Source organism: Monomorium pharaonis, chromosome 7 (genome assembly GCF_013373865.1).
Source record: "Monomorium pharaonis isolate MP-MQ-018 chromosome 7, ASM1337386v2, whole genome shotgun sequence".
In the NCBI taxonomy this organism is placed as follows: Eukaryota; Metazoa; Arthropoda; class Insecta; order Hymenoptera; family Formicidae; genus Monomorium; species Monomorium pharaonis.
The window spans coordinates 6,264,997-6,285,687 of record NC_050473.1 but is presented as its reverse complement, the minus strand read 5'-3'; the positions used below and the strand labels follow the sequence as shown (position 1 = coordinate 6,285,687).

Genomic DNA, 20,691 nt, shown 5'->3' with positions numbered 1-20,691 from the left:
ATTGAATCTGGTAAAAAAATTCTTATATTTCATAAGATTTTAAGATTTCTTTCATATTTTACATCTGTGAGGATTTCTTAGAGAAAAAGTAATTTTCTTCAAATTGTATAAATTTTATAAATCCCTTGCGAAGTTATAGAATGTGAGAGAGCTTTGAGCCTTCTAGACCCGAAGACCACGGGAATTGGAGAAGCTGCAAGCCGATTCATTTGTCACCCTTGTCTTCTTCTTGCAGATCCCGATGTATTCCGAGCGTTCACGTGCGACGACGCGGTGATACGCAAGATCTGGGACTTGTACCCTTTCCTGCCGGCCAAACTCTGAAAAAGCCTTTATGGAGCGTAATTCAAGTTCTAGGTTCAAGCTCAATAATTGCCACGGAGGCTGCGATATTCAATCTGCGATTCTGTCGCGGATGAGCATACCGGAGTATTTGTATTGCGGTACGTTTGTCTCTGACGAGTCACACTGGACCCCGCCGAGATTTCGAGCTCGACGCGCCGCGAGCATAATTTTGCGTCGAATCTCGTTGAATAACGTACGCCATTGACCGAGTTTAATGCAAAGAGAAAGTTTTTCGTGACGTCAAGTGCGGCGATCAGCGCGCAAAAGCGACACGAGTCAACGATCCCTCCGGTATACGCCGAGGACTTTACCGATGAATAATATTCATGTACGTCGTCGTAAATCTTTGCATCTAGAACAACGCTTGATGCTGATATATACTTGGCAAGAGTTGCATTTATATTAAAAAAAAAAAAAAGAAAACTTAATTCCTTCAACATTCCTTTCCAGATATATCTCGTGAAGCTATGCTATAGTAATTTTCTGCGATATGTATCTAATAAGTTATCATTCTCCTTATATATGATGTTCTATGTCTGAAGATAAGCGCAATTTTAGATACACTTGCTTCGCCAACAAACAATGGTATAATCAAGACTTCTATTTCTCCGTTGATTCGCATTTATGCTTTTTATTCTTTATGCTAAACTTAATAATTATGTTTCAAAAATTTTTTGGTTTTACATTTTTTCATTAAAGTAACATATTTATATTAAATTTTAATTACTATTGTATATTTACATAGATATCAATCATGGTGAAAAAAACCTCAATCCATTTATTACATAAACGTATTTGTAGAAATATTATGTAACAAATGTTAATCAAAGAATTCTAAGAAAGATTTAAACTTTTTCAGTATTTTTGAAAAATTTCTGAATTTATATAAAAAATCTAAGAAATTTTTTAAAATTTATAAATTACAGAAAAATTTAGAAAAACTCTAAAAAAATTTTTATTAAGAAGAAGCGTGCCAAAATAGCATAGAAACACCTCTAACAATTTTTTTTTTTTATTTTTAATTACAATATAAATTTTTATAAATTAATATAAGCTTATATAATATACGATAGGATATCGCAAAATTTATATTAAGATAATTCATAGTTCATCCTGATAAGTCGGAAAACTGGATAAGATTTTTAAAAAATTGAATTGGACACGTTGAATTGTTATTCATGTTTATTTCATTTTTTTAAAATTACGTATAGCTATACAACGCGGTCACAATATATTGCCTTATACACTGCACTCGATGCTTAAAAAAGAATCACACGGTCAGACGATCGCAGGTAACGTTCGTGGGGATAGTGCAGGGTGACGGACAGTCGAAGATGGTAAAAAGCAATTTGTTGCAATTGACAGAGAGATTCATCGTGTAATATCGTTTCACGCACACACCGGTTTCGTATATACAACTTCGAACGTGTTTACGCTAGAAAATAAGTTACGTTGTATCACTATATTAATTTTGTTCGCTCCCGGAATTCCCTCTAGTTCACGTGGAAAAGTTAGAAGGAATCTGCGTTACAACCTCGAGAGAGATGCGTCTTCGAGAATGACGATAGTGAGAATGACACTTTTATTATAACTTCGTATTCCTCTTTGACTCTTATCACCTCTTTTTTTTTCTTGCGCGAGATGAACGTCCAAGTGAAAAACGCGGGTAACGCAGGAGCAATTGCATCCTACAAAGAGACTTGCCAATTGTACGAATATAATTACAATATGAAGATACGTAATATATTGATAAATATATATATATATATATATATATATTATGATATATAAATAGTATGATCCTTTACACTAGAATTACAGATCATATATATACATCATGGATGGAGTCTTCGTAATTATTGGAGCATTTGAAGTTTTTTTCTTAAGTCTAAAAATTACCTCCGCGCGCGACATTTAACTTTAATAATAATGACTCCTCTATTGTCCCTTAATCGATCTAATGATTTTCGATGCAAAAGTAAGAAAATAGCGAATGTCCGACTTGTCGTTTGCGCTTCGTGCGCGCATAAACGAGGACTTTCGCGATACGACGACGTCCAACTTTGATGAAAAGGACGGAGAAACGATAAGCAACTTTTCTGTTTTCAGAAGTTAAATCTAAGTGTTTTGTTCGTCTCACCAGAAATCTGCACGGCCGGCACATCAACAGTTCTGCGATACTTCTCAATACGAAACATTTATTTATCGACGGGGATGATGTCTCGCGACGATATGCCGTGCATATAGGACATTCTAAAAGTCGCATTCTATTAGCTGCATTAGTCGAAGGCATTTACGAATGAATTTATCTTTAACTATTTTTTTATTGATATGAATAAATTTTGAAAATGAGTGGCGAGAGCGGCGGCAAATGAATCTGCGATCGGAGGAAAGTATGCGAGTCTTAGGATGACCTACGTCTTGTACTTCGAGACGTAATGCGTAACGTTGCCGAAAGGAATATTCTATCTTCACGTGCGATAAAATCCACTCGACGTTTCCAAAGTCTAAGTACAAAACTAACGTGAACGGTACCCCTAATTGTCCTCAAGAATTTAAAGTCCTAAGTAAGCGTAAACTAAAACTAAAACTAAAAAAAAAAAAAAAAAAAAAAAAAAAACTAGAGATTCCGAGTTCTGCGAGATTTTTTCCAGCGCATTTCGCAATCACAATTTCGGCATCGACGCCAGCTATCACATGGAGACAAAAAACATCCGTATTTTTATTCGCAAAAACGCGGCCCTAAAAATACTCAAGGGCGACTAGAATCCTTCCGACTCACAATATAACAATCGCACGCTACCTCGCTCCAATTCTGAATTCCTTTTCGCAGCACAACACGCTGTTTTCGGAAGAAAATAACAAATCCCTTATTTAGAGAAGCTCCTAGCGAAATTGCAATTTGATCGTCGAATAATTCGATACCTAGACTCATTCCAGGCTTTTATAGCGCACCCCGAATCGACATATACGAGTGACGGTTCATTGCTGGTAACCATTCGGCGGATTCGACGTTTCTTGACTATCTATACTGTAACCGGTAATACTATCTGGGCTTTGAAGAGACGCCGCGTAGAGCGGATTGATTGGCGTAGCGTTCGTGTCGAACTGGGTTGAGTCATAAACACTGTGATTCTGTAAAGAAAAAAAAGGAACATTCCGCTTTGCGTCTTATCAAGGCAGATCCCTAATCAGTCAATTAATTGATTAAGATTCCCGTTTTCTCACAGCAATTATATTAAATATGACGTCGGAACAAGTTATCATTTTTTCTATAGACAATAAAATTGTATTGAATTCCTTCTATTATTTTAACTTTATTAAATCCACATTTTTTTTGTTTCACGAGGCCTGTTCTTTTTTGCTGAATTTTTTGCACAATTCATCTTTTCTTTTTTTTTCTCTTCACTGAGAGAAGCTGCAAGAAATTCAGCTAAAAGGAACAGTTCTATTATTTCACATAAATGCCACGAGGGAACGGAAACTTTAAGAAAATTATTGTAAAACTATAATGTGACAATTATGCTTCTGCGTAATATACGAAAGCGTTTATAGTGTAAATCGCAAAAATACATACACGTGCCGATAAATTCTGCGGAAATCCATCCAGCCAAAAAGCACCTCGAAACAACAAAACATTCCAGTTTCGCATATACTATTACAACATTGAAGCATTGTTGTGCGAACAGTGCGTATATTGCACGCGTGTCATAACAAAATGTCGCTACGTTCCATGAAATTCCATTCCGTAAAAAGGCAGCAAAGTGATGTCGCCCCGAGAGGGAGAGACCGTCCAAAGTTAGTGTAAATAAATGAAACCAAGTGCAATATGACTACATCAATACGTTTAATTGTACGATATTTTTCTAAACATGCTAAGATATATTTACAGTTAGATAAAGCTCTCGAATGGAATACCTCACCATACACGTTATAATGCATAATATACAAGGGATCAATAATTAATAAAATCAATGTAAAAACCTGGAAAAGAGATTATCTACGATATGTACAAACAGTAGTGCGTTGACTACAGCATGGTATACAAACAAACTATTTACAAAGAGTCAGTTTGCGTGTAAAGATCTGAATCCAGTGAGGGATTGGGACGTGCCTCGCTTCTTTTGTGTTTCACAAATTTTGGGGATGTTATGGACAATAAATAGTCGCTTAAGCCACCCGATTCCTCTCCTTCGCTCGTCGAGTCGTTCCTGCTCTTTCTGTGCGCACCAGCGATAAGGGAAGTCGCTCTAGGAAGCAAATGTTGCGTGACATTTGAGGTATCGGACAATAATAAATCGAGCGACATGTCGCGAGTTTTAAAAACCTCAGTGTCAATACGCGTTAAACGGTTTGGATCCGCGTTGGCGGCATCGCCTTCGACCGAACTGTCGAGGTTGGTCGTCTTTAATCGAGATTCTAGGAGATCCTCCTTTTCGACTTCGCGCGTCCCGCTCTCTAGAATGGACTGCAAGGTGTTCTCTAACGCTGGCGCTTGAGACAAGTCCGAGGAGCTATCGTGACCGCGCGAAACGTTCTCAATCACCGCGACCGCGTGATCTACGGTTGTTTTATGCGCTATACTCTCTAAACTATTTTTCCTAGTTTGAGAGAATAAATTAACGTTACTATCAATGGTATTCGGTTTGTAAAAGAAGTTACTGGCGGTATCGGTCGAAAGAAGTAAGTTTGAGACGCTACTGGGACTACCGTAGGTAACCGGAACGACGGTTTTTCGAATCGGACTGGAGAGCCTTAGGTCCGGCACGCTCTTTTGGATGGCGGCAGACTTGGTTAGGGGACCGGCCATTCGTGTCGCGATGCCTTTTTCCACGCTGATATCTCTACCAACGTTCCTTATACCAGATGTCGAGCAGTACGGTTTAACTGGCGAACCGAAAGTGCTTGAGTCATTATTTTTGGGGTCTCTAGCGGATGTTAAGGAGTAAAGAGAAGCTGTCGGTCTGGTGGGCTTTGATGCTTGGGAATCATACAGCGGTATGTGAATAGAAGGAGTATGGACCTGATAGATGTAATCGCTGTCGGTTTTCAAGGATGAGAAACTCTGTTGATGCGGTAACGACACAGTGTCCTCGTCCATCGCGTCGTCCACTTGCGCCTTGTAGGAGAACATTATCGAGGGTTGCGAGACCCTAAAACAGAACAATTTTCAAAATTTATCAGCCACGCGCAATAGTGCATTTGAAATTTCACAAAAACTAAATGAATCCAAAAAGTTTAATTTTTAGGCAATAAAAACTTGTCTCTTTTTAAATCGTTCATAAATATAATAATTTTTCCTCGGACGTAGCATAGACATAAAAGCAAAATTATAGATTTTAATTCACATCTTGTGGTCCCATTAAAAAAAATCTGAAATTTTATACTACTCTTATTTCGTTATATTTTATCTTTTATCTATATAAATAAATTTATCTATATAAATAAAAATGTAAAATGTTTGTTACTCATCTAAGATCTCCGTAAGTTATTCACCGATTGCTTTGAAATTTTGACACAACGTTGCATTCGTAACCGGGAGTGTTCTTATGTGGTCTGATTATGGAAATACCGTGTGTTTCAAAAATGATGGCCATAATTAAGTGTAAAAAATAGTTTTTCATTAATATTATTGAAATTTTGACACATTGAGACGGGGAAAGACCGGGAGAGACGGGGAGAGACGGGGAGAGACCGTGAGGGACGGGGAGAGACCGGGAGAGACGGGGAGAAACGGGGAGAGACCGGGAGAGACGGGGAGAGACCGGGAGAGACGAGGAGAGACGGGGAGAGACCGGGAGAGACGGGTAGAGACCGGGAGAGACGGATAGAGACCGGGAGAAACGGGGTGAGACCGGGAGAGACGGGGAGAGACCGGGAGAGACGGGAAGAGACCAGGAGAGACGGGGAGAGACGGGAGAAACCGGGAGAGGCGAAGAATGTTTCTATTGTGTTTAAATTAAGGTAATAAGAAAAATAAAGATAGCTGTTATTTTATTGAAAAAAAGGAACTTATTTAAAACAGTCTTTTGAATGAATTTCTAAATCCATGGCAGCTTTTAGAAAAAAAAAATAGAAGTATGTGAATAAATGAATATTAGATTTATTAAAGATAGATAAATACTTATTCAAAAATAAAATAAAAAGAGCAACAGTAAAGCAAGGCTCTTGAAAGTTAAACAACGAAAGCAAAGAAAATTTGAAAAAAACGTAGCATAATAGAGAGCCACAGCAACGCGTGGCAGGGCATAGCTAGTTTATTAATAATAATAAAGTTGAAGAATAAAATATTTAGTAATATTATTAAAGTAATATTATTTAAAGTATTTGTTTGATTGATTAATTTCATTTTTGTAGAATAACACATTATTCATATTTCTTGTTTGAATTTCTTCTTATGAAAACAAAATTGTCCATAATACTGTTAATAAAGAACGATTTGATACCACAATTTAGACATTTATAAAATTGAATTTATTTTGTTTTTATGAAATTAAATCATTCAATTTTGTTTAAATTGTATGTCGCTAATTGCGATAACTTACCCGAAGAATTCTGACAGGAATGTATGGTAAACCAAGGGGGTAAAAAGAGTTAAATATACTGCTGCGGTGAAGTCTACGATGCACAATCCAACCGGATTTTGTGTGTAGTTTAGAAAGCCCGCGCCAATAGATTGCACTAGGTCCAATGTCGCTAATATTCCGGCGTAAACGTAAAAGCTTTTCCGTGCTATAACAGAGAAAGTGTATCATTATGTAAAACTTATAATCGGCGACGGTGCACTGTAATTTCCGTAATAACGAGTACTTACTGGGAAGTGCTAGGCGGTCCCGCAACCGTGTCCATGGCAGTATTAATATGAAGAGATATATCTAAAAGCGATATCGATATACTCAATGATAAGAAATTAAAATTTTTTTCTGGTAAAAGTTAACTAATGCCTAGTATATTTTCTTAGTTTTTTTGGTTTTTTTTTTTTAATTAAGCTAATCCTACTGAATAAATTCTTGCCCAATGCTAGTTCAAATTTAGTACAGTTTTTATTAAAAATTTGATAGATTAAAATAATATTTCATAAGATTTTATAATTAGCAATTTATTTAAATAGATATAAAAAATTTTAAATAGATAAATACTTTAAAAATTACTATGATTATGATATTTAAGTTAAATATAAACAATCTTGATAAAAAATGTTAGGCACCTATTTTTTCATTTACCTGGAAATCTTTTTTTATTTCCGTTTAGATAATTATTCTTTGTTTTAAAAATCCTTTAAACTTATGTGTAATAATGCCGATAACCAATAGAAAATAATAGAAAAGTGCCTAATATTTTTCATCAAGGTTGTATTACTAAAACATATTTAACTTAAATACAGAAGTACTTGGACTCAAAAAATCGTAGAATTAAACGCATTTAATCAACATTAAGAGGAAGAATTTTTCTTCCAATGCACAGCGTGTAAACGTTACCGTTGTGAAAACGAGGCTGCTACAAAACCAGAACATCATGCCGCCGTGGCCGAACACGTAAAAGTCGCGACTGGGAATATGAAATGTATCGTCCGGTAGAACTAGCTCCAGAGTTCCTTGCGTGATCGTAAACGCCAGTGCTATGAAAGACGTAGCGAGCAATACTCTGCGAATACTGGAGCGGCTGTCCAAATGACCTGAGAAAGCAAGATTCACGCGTTAATAAATATTCTCCAGACAACAAGCGTATCTAAAAGACATCTTTTAGATATGTGTGTTGCCCGGAAGTCCATCTTTCCTTTTTTCATGAATTTTATACAGAAAAATACATACTTGAATTAAATAACCATACTTATTTCAAATATTTTATAAGTTTATACACATAGATATTTACAAAATTATCATAAGCATCAAATTTATTCAAAATATATCTTAAATCCTAATAATTTAATATTTTAATTAAAAATCTTAAGTTAAAACAAAAATTCAATTTGTTATATATTATTAGATTGTATTATTATATATTTTGACTTTTCCATGATAAAATTTTGTAAGATTCTTTAAAAGAGTATAGATTCTTCTTCTAATGCATGGTTTTAATGAATTTTTCTAAAATTTGAATTTAAAGCAAATATATTTTAAAACTATTGTTAAAAAAATATTCTTTGTTAAAGTTATTTAAAAGAAGGAAAGTAAATAGAGTAATCGCTTTCCTTAGCAGTAGAATTAATAATTTTCTGTGTGTATGTATGTTACATTAACTCACCAAACGCTAGACCAAATATGACTACGCTCATCTCGGTGGACAGTAGAAAAAATCTCACTGTGACCCACAGGACCTTGTCGGCCTTACCGCCAACTGAAGCTGCCGCGTTCACTGTCATCGACACGACGCATCGCACTACCGATATAGCTACATTACAAATGACCAGACCGTAAAACGCTAAAAATATTGGGCTACTCGTTGCACGTAGTTTAAGCCTCGCTCTGTTGAATCGCATTGCAATGAATAGAAGAAACAGAAGATTCGGCACCAGGATGATGATGTCCCATATTCTCACTCTGTGAAACAAAAATATAATCAGTGAATCATTTGGGACCTGAATCATTAAGGGCACGCTTCACCTTGACGCTCTTGGAATTGTTTCATCCTTGTTTATCAAATGTCAATTCTCAGTTAAGTTTTTTGTCTAGTAAAGTTAGTCTAGTCTAGTTTTTCACTTTCAAAAAATCTGTTAAAATTAGAAATTATTTTTCAACATCTCTGTTACATTATCAAATAATTTATAAACTTAAAATATTAAAATTTTTATTAAAACTTAAAATAAAAATTTAAGAATAAAATTTTGCTTGTGTGTTAATAACGACTCAGATATTGATATTTGACAAACAAGAATGTGAAATGATTCTGAGAGCGTTGCAAGCGTCAAATAGAACGTATTCCCTGTAGATCAGAGGAAAAAAGTCCTACCTGGAGTCCTTGATCTCCTTGTACAGAATAAGCTTGCAGAAGTGCTCCTCATCATCCATTGCCGTACTCGCATTAGGAATCATAGTACTGCTCAGGTCATATGTGTGCTGCCAACTTTCCGACACCTCCTCCCTCTCAGCGCCGTACATTTCCTGCCCTCTCAAGCGTTGCGTTGGGGTTCCGCCTCCTGTAGTTTCACTGATGGGGGGGAAATAAGGAAACGTCAGAGCAATAACAATCACATAGCATAGCTTGTCCCTTAAACTAAGACACATTTACACCAATATGGATTAACTTTAATTTCAATTTAATTTTCTTTCTACTTTCTTCTAGAAAAAAGATAAAAAGTAAGTAAAACCAACATTAATCCACATTGCTGTGCAAGTAGGTTTTGTGTCCATTTCTATCACTGTAAATTAACTTCGATCTTGGTTTATAACTTTCTCTTTATCTTCTCCTAAAGAATTCTGAATTAGAAAAAGGTGAAGAGTAAATTTAACCGAGATTAAAGTAAATCTATATCGCGCACACAGGCCCAAGTTGAACTGGGTGACGATTAAAAGAAGTTAAGATAGAGAAAGAACAGTTTTTTTTTCTAACATGACGTTATCTATCTACGAGTGATGATGCAGCTGACACGAGGCAGGCAGGGAGGGAGGAAGAACGGGGACACGGTGAAACGCCAAACAACAGAGCCGACGTCGTGGGACAAACATAACCTAGAGAAAATGTCCGCGAAGCCCGCAGCGATTTCGGTCGCGCGGACGGGGCGCGACGGGATCGCCGCGAGGCCTCTTCTTCTGGGGGCGAAGGGCACGAGTCGCGCGGTCAATACCACGGAGAAAGAAATCGATAGACTACAATAGACTAGACTAGACTAGACTAGACTAGACTAGACTAGACCAGAGCCCGGTCCTATTGTGTGTAGCTGTCAAACGCGACGAGCAACGAGACAATGAGAGGGAGAGGGGTCTAGACTGATCTGGACTAACTAGACTAACCCGGTTGTAACCGACTTGACTAATTAGATGAGACGACCGTACCGTCAATTGGCTTACCGTGCATGAGGACGTCGCTCTCATTTTCTCCCTGGGAAACGACAGCGCGCTCGTTCCGGCCAGCCGAGGCGAACACTTGGTGCGTGACGGACGCGTACTCCGCGAGTCTTCTTTTCTTTCCGCCTTTCTGGTTTCTGCTCTCACTTCTCCTCTCTCTCTCTCTCTCTTTCTCTCTTTCTCTATCTTTCTCTCAAACCTTCTGGCTACCTTTCTGTTTTTCTCTGCCGTTACCTCGCTGGTTGTCTCCCAGGTCTCCCTTTGGCTTGACAGTGCCGACAGTGGCTCTTCTCTCTTTCTCTCTGTCTCTTTCACACTCGTTGTCAGTGTTGCCAACTCCTGAAAAAATAATCCGCTAAATTCGATTTAAAATACCGCTAGAAAATCGCCAGATAATAGAATGCCAGAAAACCGTCAGTATATATATATGTGTGTGTGTGTGTGTATGTATATATATTTATATATATAATAAAGTGCATTTGAAAAGAATGCTATTAGCATTATCCGCATCAGTCTATTCTTCTACTAATATTGATTACTTCTTTATTTATTAAAATAATAATATTCTAAATATATTATGTATAATTTATATATTAATATATGTATTTACGTATTAATTTTTAATAACATATTAATATTTTTTTAAGTAATGGTAAATATTAATCTAGTAGTCTTCCTCAACATTGTTATTATCAATCACATTTTAATATCACAGTTAACACAAGCTACATTTTATTATCAATTAAACGAATAATGAACTCTGTATTTCATAATTATAGCATTTATTATATCGATTTAAACCATATCTGAAAACAATTATTATTATAACTTGTTTGGAGATGTGACATGACACGATTCTAATAGTTTTACTAATCTTCAAGATAAGTTGCATCAAAATATATGAAGAAAATGTAGTCTGATCTCTATTGGCACTCACGATTTGAATACAATTAAAGGTCCATTTCTATATGATGCTAGATACCATAAAAAATACGGTTCAAACCACTTAATCAAGATAAAATGTATACAAGAGAAGAAATTATGCAGTTATATGCATTAAGTTTCTCGCTCTTTTTCTCATTATGTTTGTAAATTCTGTAAGTAATTGCAATATGTAATCAAACGGTCCCTTTTTTAAATCTCCATTCTGGAAGACCAAAGATTTGTCTCATGCAAATTAAAATCTGTGTATAAAATTAAATTTACAATCTGTCATTTACGAGTTCGTTGCTCTTACAGCCATACATTGAGATTCTAATTAATGAAAATAATCCTACATGTAGAAAATGATTAATACATGTTCATGTCTAACTACGTTTGCAGATACATGCGCACTTAAACAGTATTTACTAATCATAAAAGTCAGTCCTGTTTATCCTATTATATATGGTAATGGAGTTGTTTTATCTTTGTCTCCTATCATTAATGGAAGTCATTCAAAGATCACACTTAATACAAAAAATATTTTTATCGAGTGCACAGCAACTGATCTTACAAAGGTACGTGAATTTACATTGTTTAATTTTAATCTGTATATATTTATTGAATACAAAAAATACTTAAAATAGATGCTTTAAAAATAAGATGCTATAATTAATATATAAAATATATACGTTATAAATTATTATACATTATTACAAATTGTAAATAACCTGTAGACAAAGATAGTGGTAGATATTTTAGTTTGTGCATTCAGTTAGTATCGCAAGACAAAGTATACAACCGAAATTGTAGAAGTGGTATATAGATAATCAAACCTTCTATTATCCAAAATTAAAGTATCGAACGGAAGAAATCAGTTGCAATAAAGCGATTAATTACATTGGCATTGAGTACGTGATCGCACCTTTTTCATGCATGTAGAATAATGATTACGAAATGACAGTTGCTGCTACCAACTAACAAGGGACCGAGAAATCTCAATCGCAGCACTTGCGGTTGCAAAGTGACAACATTTAAAAGGTGAAACAAACTTTGCAATTGTATTCAGCCTTTCCGTAATTGACGTACATTACAATATACATTTAATCGTGCTACTTATTTTAATGATACAGCAAAAAGAATGTGTATATAAAGTTAAGGAATTTTAAGTTTGCATTAAGTTCGATAAAACGAAATGTCTCTTGCAACCAGGAAGAGGCTAAAGAGGAAATTTAAATAACAGACGAATAATCAATCATGATTGTAAGATGAAAGATTGAAAAGGCAGAGACATCCTCGATTAATCGCTGATCATTTTTAATTATCCATAATATCTATGGCCATGCCTATAATACTTATGCATATTACACGTCAAATATTTTGGTAAAAAAACTTGCTCGAGTATCCATATCCCTTTGCTTCACAGTGATAGCCTGATATATGATCGGCATTCGTTTTTTTTCTTTTCTAAGCGAATTAAAGTTTGCATAGAGGTTCAGAAGAAATCTTCCTTCCCACGGGTACGACCTTGTCGTGGTGGGAGGGCTTAGTACCCCGAAGGCTTGAATGCAGGGGCCACAACCGGAAATGGATTTATATCTTAAGGGTTCCTTCTTATTAGTAGATGGCGTTATTGATGTGACAAATAAAAATTTATATCAATGATATGTAGCATTATATTAGTGTATGTACAAGAGCCACAACCTGTACGTACACTAATATAATGCTACATATCACTGATATAAATTTTTAATGTATTTGTCACATCAGTAACGCCATCTACTAATAAGAAGAAACCCTTAAGATATAAATCCACTTCCGGTTGTGGCCATGCTTGAATGCCTGTGGGGGAAGCTAACTGTACCCATTGCTTCGTCGATCGTAAAATTGTTCGTCGCGTCGCACGTTTGCTTCGGGAGTGCCGACCGATTTAATTGAAAACGAATCGTAGCCGGTTCGTCGCGTCGTGCGTTTGCTTCGGGAGTGCCGTTTAAGTAAATGGATTAAAAGGGCTTTTCTCATAATTCCAATGATACAACTCGATTGAGTAATACCGTTCGTCTCCCTCAGCCGCTTCATCTAAAATAAAAAGATAGAAACGTTAGTAATAAACGGACAATAAAATAAAATATTTTGGAAAATCGTGAATAAGTAAAAATAAACTTAAGAAATTAAAGCTAATTTCGCTGCGCGCCTTACGTCGTCTCGTGATTTTCCATACCTCCACACGTCTCCTTTCCACGATGCCTGTCTTTGGGCATCTATCCGCGTCGAGAGCCTGTCTCTGGGCGGATCGTCGCAATCCTGTTATCCTTCCCGTTCTCGATGCCTGTCTTTGGGCATCTATCCGCGTCGATAGCCTGTCTCTGGGCGGTCGTCGAAACGAAAACCTATTTCGCCGCGCGCCTTACGTCGTCTCGTGATTTTCCATACCTCCACACGTCTCCTTTCCACGATGCCTGTCTTTGGGCATCTATCCGCGTCGAGAGCCTGTCTCTGGGCGGATCGTCGCAATCCTGTTATCCTTCCCGTTCCCGATGCCAATCTCTCTAGGCATCTATCCGCGTCGATAGCCTGTCTCTGGGCGGTCGTCGAAACGAAAACCTATTTCGCCGCGCGCCTTACGTCGTCTCATGATTTTCCATACCTCCACACGTCTCCTTTCCACGATGCCTGTCTTTGGGCATCTATCCGCGTCGAGAGCCTGTCTCTGGGCGGATCGTCGCAATCCTGTTATCCTTCCCGTTCTCGATGCCTGTCTTTGGGCATCTATCCGCGTCGATAGCCTGTCTCTGGGCGGTCGTCGAAACGAAAACCTATTTCGCCGCGCGCCTTACGTCGTCTCGTGATTTTCCATACCTCCACACGTCTCCTTTCCACGATGCCTGTCTTTGGGCATCTATCCGCGTCAAGAGCCTGTCTCTGGGCGGATCGTCGCAATCCTGTTATCCTTCCCGTTCCCGATGCCAATCTCTCTAGGCATCTATCCGCGTCGATAGCCTGTCTCTGGGCGGTCGTCGAAACGAAAACCTATTTCGCCGCGCGCCTTACGTCGTCTCATGATTTTCCATACCTCCACACGTCTCCTTTCCACGATGCCTGTCTTTGGGCATCTATCCGCGTCGAGAGCCTGTCTCTGGGCGGATCGTCGCAATCCTGTTATCCTTCCCGTTCCCGATGCCTGTCTTTGGGCATCTATCCGCGTCGATAGCCTGTCTCTGGGCGGTCGTCGAAACGAAAACCTATTTCGCCGCGCGCCTTACGTCGTCTCGTGATTTTCCATATCTCCACACGTCTCCTTTCCACGATGCCTGTCTTTGGGCATCTATCCGCGTCGAGAGCGTCAGGGCGATCGTCGCAATCCTTTGTCCTTCCCGTTCTTCGATGTCTCTCTCAGGACATCTATCCGCGTCGAGGGCCTTCATCAAGGTGCTCGTCGCAACCAACTACTCTTTCCCCCTTGAAATAAAGAAATAGAAGCATTTTAAATAAATTCACACCAAAGTATTTAGGAAAATCGCGAGTAAATTAACTTAAGAAACTAAAGTTTATCTCGCCGCGCGTCTTACGTCGTCTCGTGTTTCGCGACTTGCTTTCCCATGCCTCCACACTTTTCGTTCCTGCGATGCCTCTCTCAAGGTATCTATCCGCGTCGAGAGCGTCAGGGCGATCGTCGCAATCCTTTGTCCTTCCCGTTCTTCGATGTCTCTCTCAGGACATCTATCCGCGTCGAGGGCCTTCATCAAGGTGCTCGTCGCAACCAACTACTCTTTCCCCCTTGAAATAAAGAAATAGAAGCATTTTAAATAAATTCACACCAAAGTATTTAGGAAAATCGCGAGTAAATTAACTTAAGAAACTAAAGTTTATCTCGCCGCGCGTCTTACGTCGTCTCGTGTTTCGCGACTTGCTTTCCCATGCCTCCACACTTCTCGTTCCTGCGATGCCTCTCTCAAGGTATCTATCCGCGTCGAGAGCGTCAGGGCGATCGTCGCAATCCTTTGTCCTTCCCGTTCTTCGATGTCTCTCTCAGGACATCTATCCGCGTCGAGGGCCTTCATCAAGGTGCTCGTCGCAACCAACTACTCTTTCCCCCTTGAAATAAAGAAATAGAAGCATTTTAAATAAATTCACACCAAAGTATTTAGGAAAATCGCGAGTAAATTAACTTAAGAAACTAAAGTTTATCTCGCCGCGCGTCTTACGTCGTCTCGTGTTTCGCGACTTGCTTTCCCATGCCTCCACACTTCTCGTTCCTGCGATGCCTCTCTCAAGGTATCTATCCGCGTCGAGAGCGTCAGGGCGATCGTCGCAATCCTTTGTCCTTCCCGTTCTTCGATGTCTCTCTCAGGACATCTATCCGCGTCGAGGGCCTTCATCAAGGTGCTCGTCGCAACCAACTACTCTTTCCCCCTTGAAATAAAGAAATAGAAGCATTTTAAATAAATTCACACCAAAGTATTTAGGAAAATCGCGAGTAAATTAACTTAAGAAACTAAAGTTTATCTCGCCGCGCGTCTTACGTCGTCTCGTGTTTCGCGACTTGCTTTCCCATGCCTCCACACTTTTCGTTCCTGCGATGCCTCTCTCAAGGTATCTATCCGCGTCGAGAGCGTCAGGGCGATCGTCGCAATCCTTTGTCCTTCCCGTTCTTCGATGTCTCTCTCAGGACATCTATCCGCGTCGAGGGCCTTCATCAAGGTGCTCGTCGCAACCAACTACTCTTTCCCCCTTGAAATAAAGAAATAGAAGCATTTTAAATAAATTCACACCAAAGTATTTAGGAAAATCGCGAGTAAATTAACTTAAGAAACTAAAGTTTATCTCGCCGCGCGTCTTACGTCGTCTCGTGTTTCGCGACTTGCTTTCCCATGCCTCCACACTTCTCGTTCCTGCGATGCCTCTCTCAAGGTATCTATCCGCGTCGAGAGCGTCAGGGCGATCGTCGCAATCCTTTGTCCTTCCCGTTCTTCGATGTCTCTCTCAGGACATCTATCCGCGTCGAGGGCCTTCATCAAGGTGCTCGTCGCAACCAACTACTCTTTCCCACTTGAAATAAAGAAATAGAAGCATTTTAAATAAATTCACACCAAAGTATTTAGGAAAATCGCGAGTAAATTAACTTAAGAAACTAAAGTTTATCTCGCCGCGCGTCTTACGTCGTCTCGTGTTTCGCGACTTGCTTTCCCATGCCTCCACACTTTTCGTTCCTGCGATGCCTCTCTCAAGGTATCTATCCGCGTCGAGAGCGTCAGGGCGATCGTCGCAATCCTTTGTCCTTCCCGTTCTTCGATGTCTCTCTCAGGACATCTATCCGCGTCGAGGGCCTTCATCAAGGTGCTCGTCGCAACCAACTACTCTTTCCCCCTTGAAATAAAGAAATAGAAGCATTTTAAATAAATTCACACCAAAGTATTTAGGAAAATCGCGAGTAAATTAACTTAAGAAACTAAAGTTTATCTCGCCGCGCGTCTTACGTCGTCTCGTGTTTCGCGACTTGCTTTCCCATGCCTCCACACTTCTCGTTCCTGCGATGCCTCTCTCAAGGTATCTATCCGCGTCGAGAGCGTCAGGGCGATCGTCGCAATCCTTTGTCCTTCCCGTTCTTCGATGTCTCTCTCAGGACATCTATCCGCGTCGAGGGCCTTCATCAAGGTGCTCGTCGCAACCAACTACTCTTTCCCCCTTGAAATAAAGAAATAGAAGCATTTTAAATAAATTCACACCAAAGTATTTAGGAAAATCGCGAGTAAATTAACTTAAGAAACTAAAGTTTATCTCGCCGCGCGTCTTACGTCGTCTCGTGTTTCGCGACTTGCTTTCCCATGCCTCCACACTTCTCGTTCCTGCGATGCCTCTCTCAAGGTATCTATCCGCGTCGAGAGCGTCAGGGCGATCGTCGCAATCCTTTGTCCTTCCCGTTCTTCGATGTCTCTCTCAGGACATCTATCCGCGTCGAGGGCCTTCATCAAGGTGCTCGTCGCAACCAACTACTCTTTCCCACTTGAAATAAAGAAATAGAAGCATTTTAAATAAATTCACACCAAAGTATTTAGGAAAATCGCGAGTAAATTAACTTAAGAAACTAAAGTTTATCTCGCCGCGCGTCTTACGTCGTCTCGTGTTTCGCGACTTGCTTTCCCATGCCTCCACACTTTTCGTTCCTGCGATGCCTCTCTCAAGGTATCTATCCGCGTCGAGAGCGTCAGGGCGATCGTCGCAATCCTTTGTCCTTCCCGTTCTTCGATGTCTCTCTCAGGACATCTATCCGCGTCGAGGGCCTTCATCAAGGTGCTCGTCGCAACCAACTACTCTTTCCCCCTTGAAATAAAGAAATAGAAGCATTTTAAATAAATTCACACCAAAGTATTTAGGAAAATCGCGAGTAAATTAACTTAAGAAACTAAAGTTTATCTCGCCGCGCGTCTTACGTCGTCTCGTGTTTCGCGACTTGCTTTCCCATGCCTCCACACTTCTCGTTCCTGCGATGCCTCTCTCAAGGTATCTATCCGCGTCGAGAGCGTCAGGGCGATCGTCGCAATCCTTTGTCCTTCCCGTTCTTCGATGTCTCTCTCAGGACATCTATCCGCGTCGAGGGCCTTCATCAAGGTGCTCGTCGCAACCAACTACTCTTTCCCACTTGAAATAAAGAAATAGAAGCATTTTAAATAAATTCACACCAAAGTATTTAGGAAAATCGCGAGTAAATTAACTTAAGAAACTAAAGTTTATCTCGCCGCGCGTCTTACGTCGTCTCGTGTTTCGCGACTTGCTTTCCCATGCCTCCACACTTTTCGTTCCTGCGATGCCTCTCTCAAGGTATCTATCCGCGTCGAGAGCGTCAGGGCGATCGTCGCAATCCTTTGTCCTTCCCGTTCTTCGATGTCTCTCTCAGGACATCTATCCGCGTCGAGGGCCTTCATCAAGGTGCTCGTCGCAACCAACTACTCTTTCCCCCTTGAAATAAAGAAATAGAAGCATTTTAAATAAATTCACACCAAAGTATTTAGGAAAATCGCGAGTAAATTAACTTAAGAAACTAAAGTTTATCTCGCCGCGCGTCTTACGTCGTCTCGTGTTTCGCGACTTGCTTTCCCATGCCTCCACACTTCTCGTTCCTGCGATGCCTCTCTCAAGGTATCTATCCGCGTCGAGAGCGTCAGGGCGATCGTCGCAATCCTTTGTCCTTCCCGTTCTTCGATGTCTCTCTCAGGACATCTATCCGCGTCGAGGGCCTTCATCAAGGTGCTCGTCGCAACCAACTACTCTTTCCCCCTTGAAATAAAGAAATAGAAGCATTTTAAATAAATTCACACCAAAGTATTTAGGAAAATCGCGAGTAAATTAACTTAAGAAACTAAAGTTTATCTCGCCGCGCGTCTTACGTCGTCTCGTGTTTCGCGACTTGCTTTCCCATGCCTCCACACTTTTCGTTCCTGCGATGCCTCTCTCAAGGTATCTATCCGCGTCGAGAGCGTCAGGGCGATCGTCGCAATCCTTTGTCCTTCCCGTTCTTCGATGTCTCTCTCAGGACATCTATCCGCGTCGAGGGCCTTCATCAAGGTGCTCGTCGCAACCAACTACTCTTTCCCCCTTGAAATAAAGAAATAGAAGCATTTTAAATAAATTCACACCAAAGTATTTAGGAAAATCGCGAGTAAATTAACTTAAGAAACTAAAGTTTATCTCGCCGCGCGTCTTACGTCGTCTCGTGTTTCGCGACTTGCTTTCCCATGCCTCCACACTTTTCGTTCCTGCGATGCCTCTCTCAAGGTATCTATCCGCGTCGAGAGCGTCAGGGCGATCGTCGCAATCCTTTGTCCTTCCCGTTCTTCGATGTCTCTCTCAGGACATCTATCCGCGTCGAGGGCCTTCATCAAGGTGCTCGTCGCAACCAACTACTCTTTCCCCTTGAAATAAAGAAATAGAAGCATTTTAAATAAATTCACACCAAAGTATTTAGGAAAATCGCGAGTAAATTAACTTAAGAAACTAAAGTTTATCTCGCCGCGCGTCTTACGTCGTCTCGTGTTTCGCGACTTGCTTTCCCATGCCTCCACACTTCTCGTTCCTGCGATGCCTCTCTCAAGGTATCTATCCGCGTCGAGAGCGTCAGGGCGATCGTCGCAATCCTTTGTCCTTCCCGTTCTTCGATGTCTCTCTCAGGACATCTATCCGCGTCGAGGGCCTTCATCAAGGTGCTCGTCGCAACCAACTACTCTTTCCCACTTGAAATAAAGAAATAGAAGCATTTTAAATAAATTCACACCAAAGTATTTAGGAAAATCGCGAGTAAATTAACTTAAGAAACTAAAGTTTATCTCGCCGCGCGTCTTACGTCGTCTCGTGTTTCGCGACTTGCTTTCCCATGCCTCCACACTTTTCGTTCCTGCGATGCCTCTCTCAAGGTATCTATCCGCGTCGAGAGCGTCAGGGCGATCGTCGCAATCCTTTGTCCTTCCCGTTCTTCGATGTCTCTCTCAGGACATCTATCCGCGTCGAGGGCCTTCATCAAGGTGCTCGTCGCAACCAACTACTCTTTCCCACTTGAAATAAAGAAATAGAAGCATTTTAAATAAATTCACACCAAAGTATTTAGGAAAATCGCGAGTAAATTAACTTAAGAAACTAAAGTTTATCTCGCCGCGCGTCTTACGTCGTCTCGTGTTTCGCGACTTGCTTTCCCATGCCTCCACACTTTTCGTTCCTGCGATGCCTCTCTCAAGGTATCTATCCGCGTCGAGAGCGTCAGGGCGATCGTCGCAATCCTTTGTCCTTCCCGTTCTTCGATGTCTCTCTCAGGACATCTATCCGCGTCGAGGGCCTTCATCAAGGTGCTCGTCGCAACCAACTACTCTTTCCCCCTTGAAATAAAGAAATAGAAGCATTTTAAATAAATTCACACCAAAGTATTTAGGAAAATCGCGAGTAAATTAACTTAAGAAACTAAAGTTTATCTCGCCGCGCGTCTTACGTCGTCTCGTGTTTCGCGACTTGCTTTCCCATGCCTCCACACTTCTCGTTCCTGCGATGCCTCTCTCAAGGTATCTATCCGCGTCGAGAGCGTCAGGGCGATCGTCGCAATCCTTTGTCCTTCCCGTTCTTCGATGTCTCTCTCAGGACATCTATCCGCGTCGAGGGCCTTCATCAAGGTGCTCGTCGCAACCAACTACTCTTTCCCCCTTGAAATAAAGAAATAGAAGCATTTTAAATAAATTCACACCAAAGTATTTAGGAAAATCGCGAGTAAATTAACTTAAGAAACTAAAGTTTATCTCGCCGCGCGTCTTACGTCGTCTCGTGTTTCGCGACTTGCTTTCCCATGCCTCCACACTTCTCGTTCCTGCGATGCCTCTCTCAAGGTATCTATCCGCGTCGAGAGCGTCAGGGCGATCGTCGCAATCCTTTGTCCTTCCCGTTC

The 20,691-nt window shown here is 40.2% G+C and overlaps 2 protein-coding genes and 1 long non-coding RNA gene across 8 annotated transcripts in view; 2 read left to right on the top strand and 1 right to left on the bottom strand.

The window, feature by feature from the left end:
• LOC105836096 (peroxisomal leader peptide-processing protease) overlaps positions 1–1,017 on the top strand; it is an 89,933-nt gene extending 88,916 nt beyond the window's left edge. For both annotated transcript variants that reach the window (XM_012679898.3, XM_012679899.3), the window contains one exon: positions 236–1,017. In XM_012679898.3, coding sequence (XP_012535352.1) covers positions 236–324 — 89 coding nt within the window. In that variant the 3' untranslated portion in view covers positions 325–1,017. The remainder of the gene's footprint in view (positions 1–235) is intronic.
• Positions 1,018–1,509: 492 nt separating this feature from the next.
• Positions 1,510–10,650, bottom strand: LOC105836095 (transmembrane protein adipocyte-associated 1 homolog). 5 transcript variants are annotated; one of them, XM_036289862.1, is made up of 8 exons: positions 10,353–10,648; positions 9,295–9,492; positions 8,590–8,885; positions 7,824–8,020; positions 7,160–7,220; positions 6,891–7,077; positions 5,369–5,498; positions 1,510–3,480 (listed from the first exon to the last, which is right to left on the bottom strand). In XM_036289862.1, exons 2-8 carry the CDS (start codon positions 9,441–9,443, stop codon positions 3,328–3,330), a joined length of 1,173 nt encoding a protein of 390 aa, XP_036145755.1. In that variant the 5' UTR covers positions 9,444–9,492; positions 10,353–10,648; the 3' UTR covers positions 1,510–3,327. The 5 variants fall into 5 exon arrangements, with proteins under 5 accessions (XP_036145755.1, XP_012535351.1, XP_012535348.1 ...); XM_012679894.3 differs by lacking the exon at positions 1,510–3,480 and having other exon boundaries at positions 4,403–5,498; positions 10,353–10,650; XM_012679896.3 differs by lacking the exons at positions 1,510–3,480; positions 10,353–10,648 and adding an exon at positions 9,895–10,345 and having other exon boundaries at positions 4,403–5,498.
• Positions 10,651–11,111: 461 nt separating this feature from the next.
• On the top strand, positions 11,112–13,355 carry LOC118646645. The gene is made up of 2 exons (XR_004964152.1): positions 11,112–11,848; positions 12,129–13,355. It is a non-coding gene; the product is annotated as an uncharacterized LOC118646645 (long non-coding RNA).
• Positions 13,356–20,691: the final 7,336 nt, after the last annotated feature.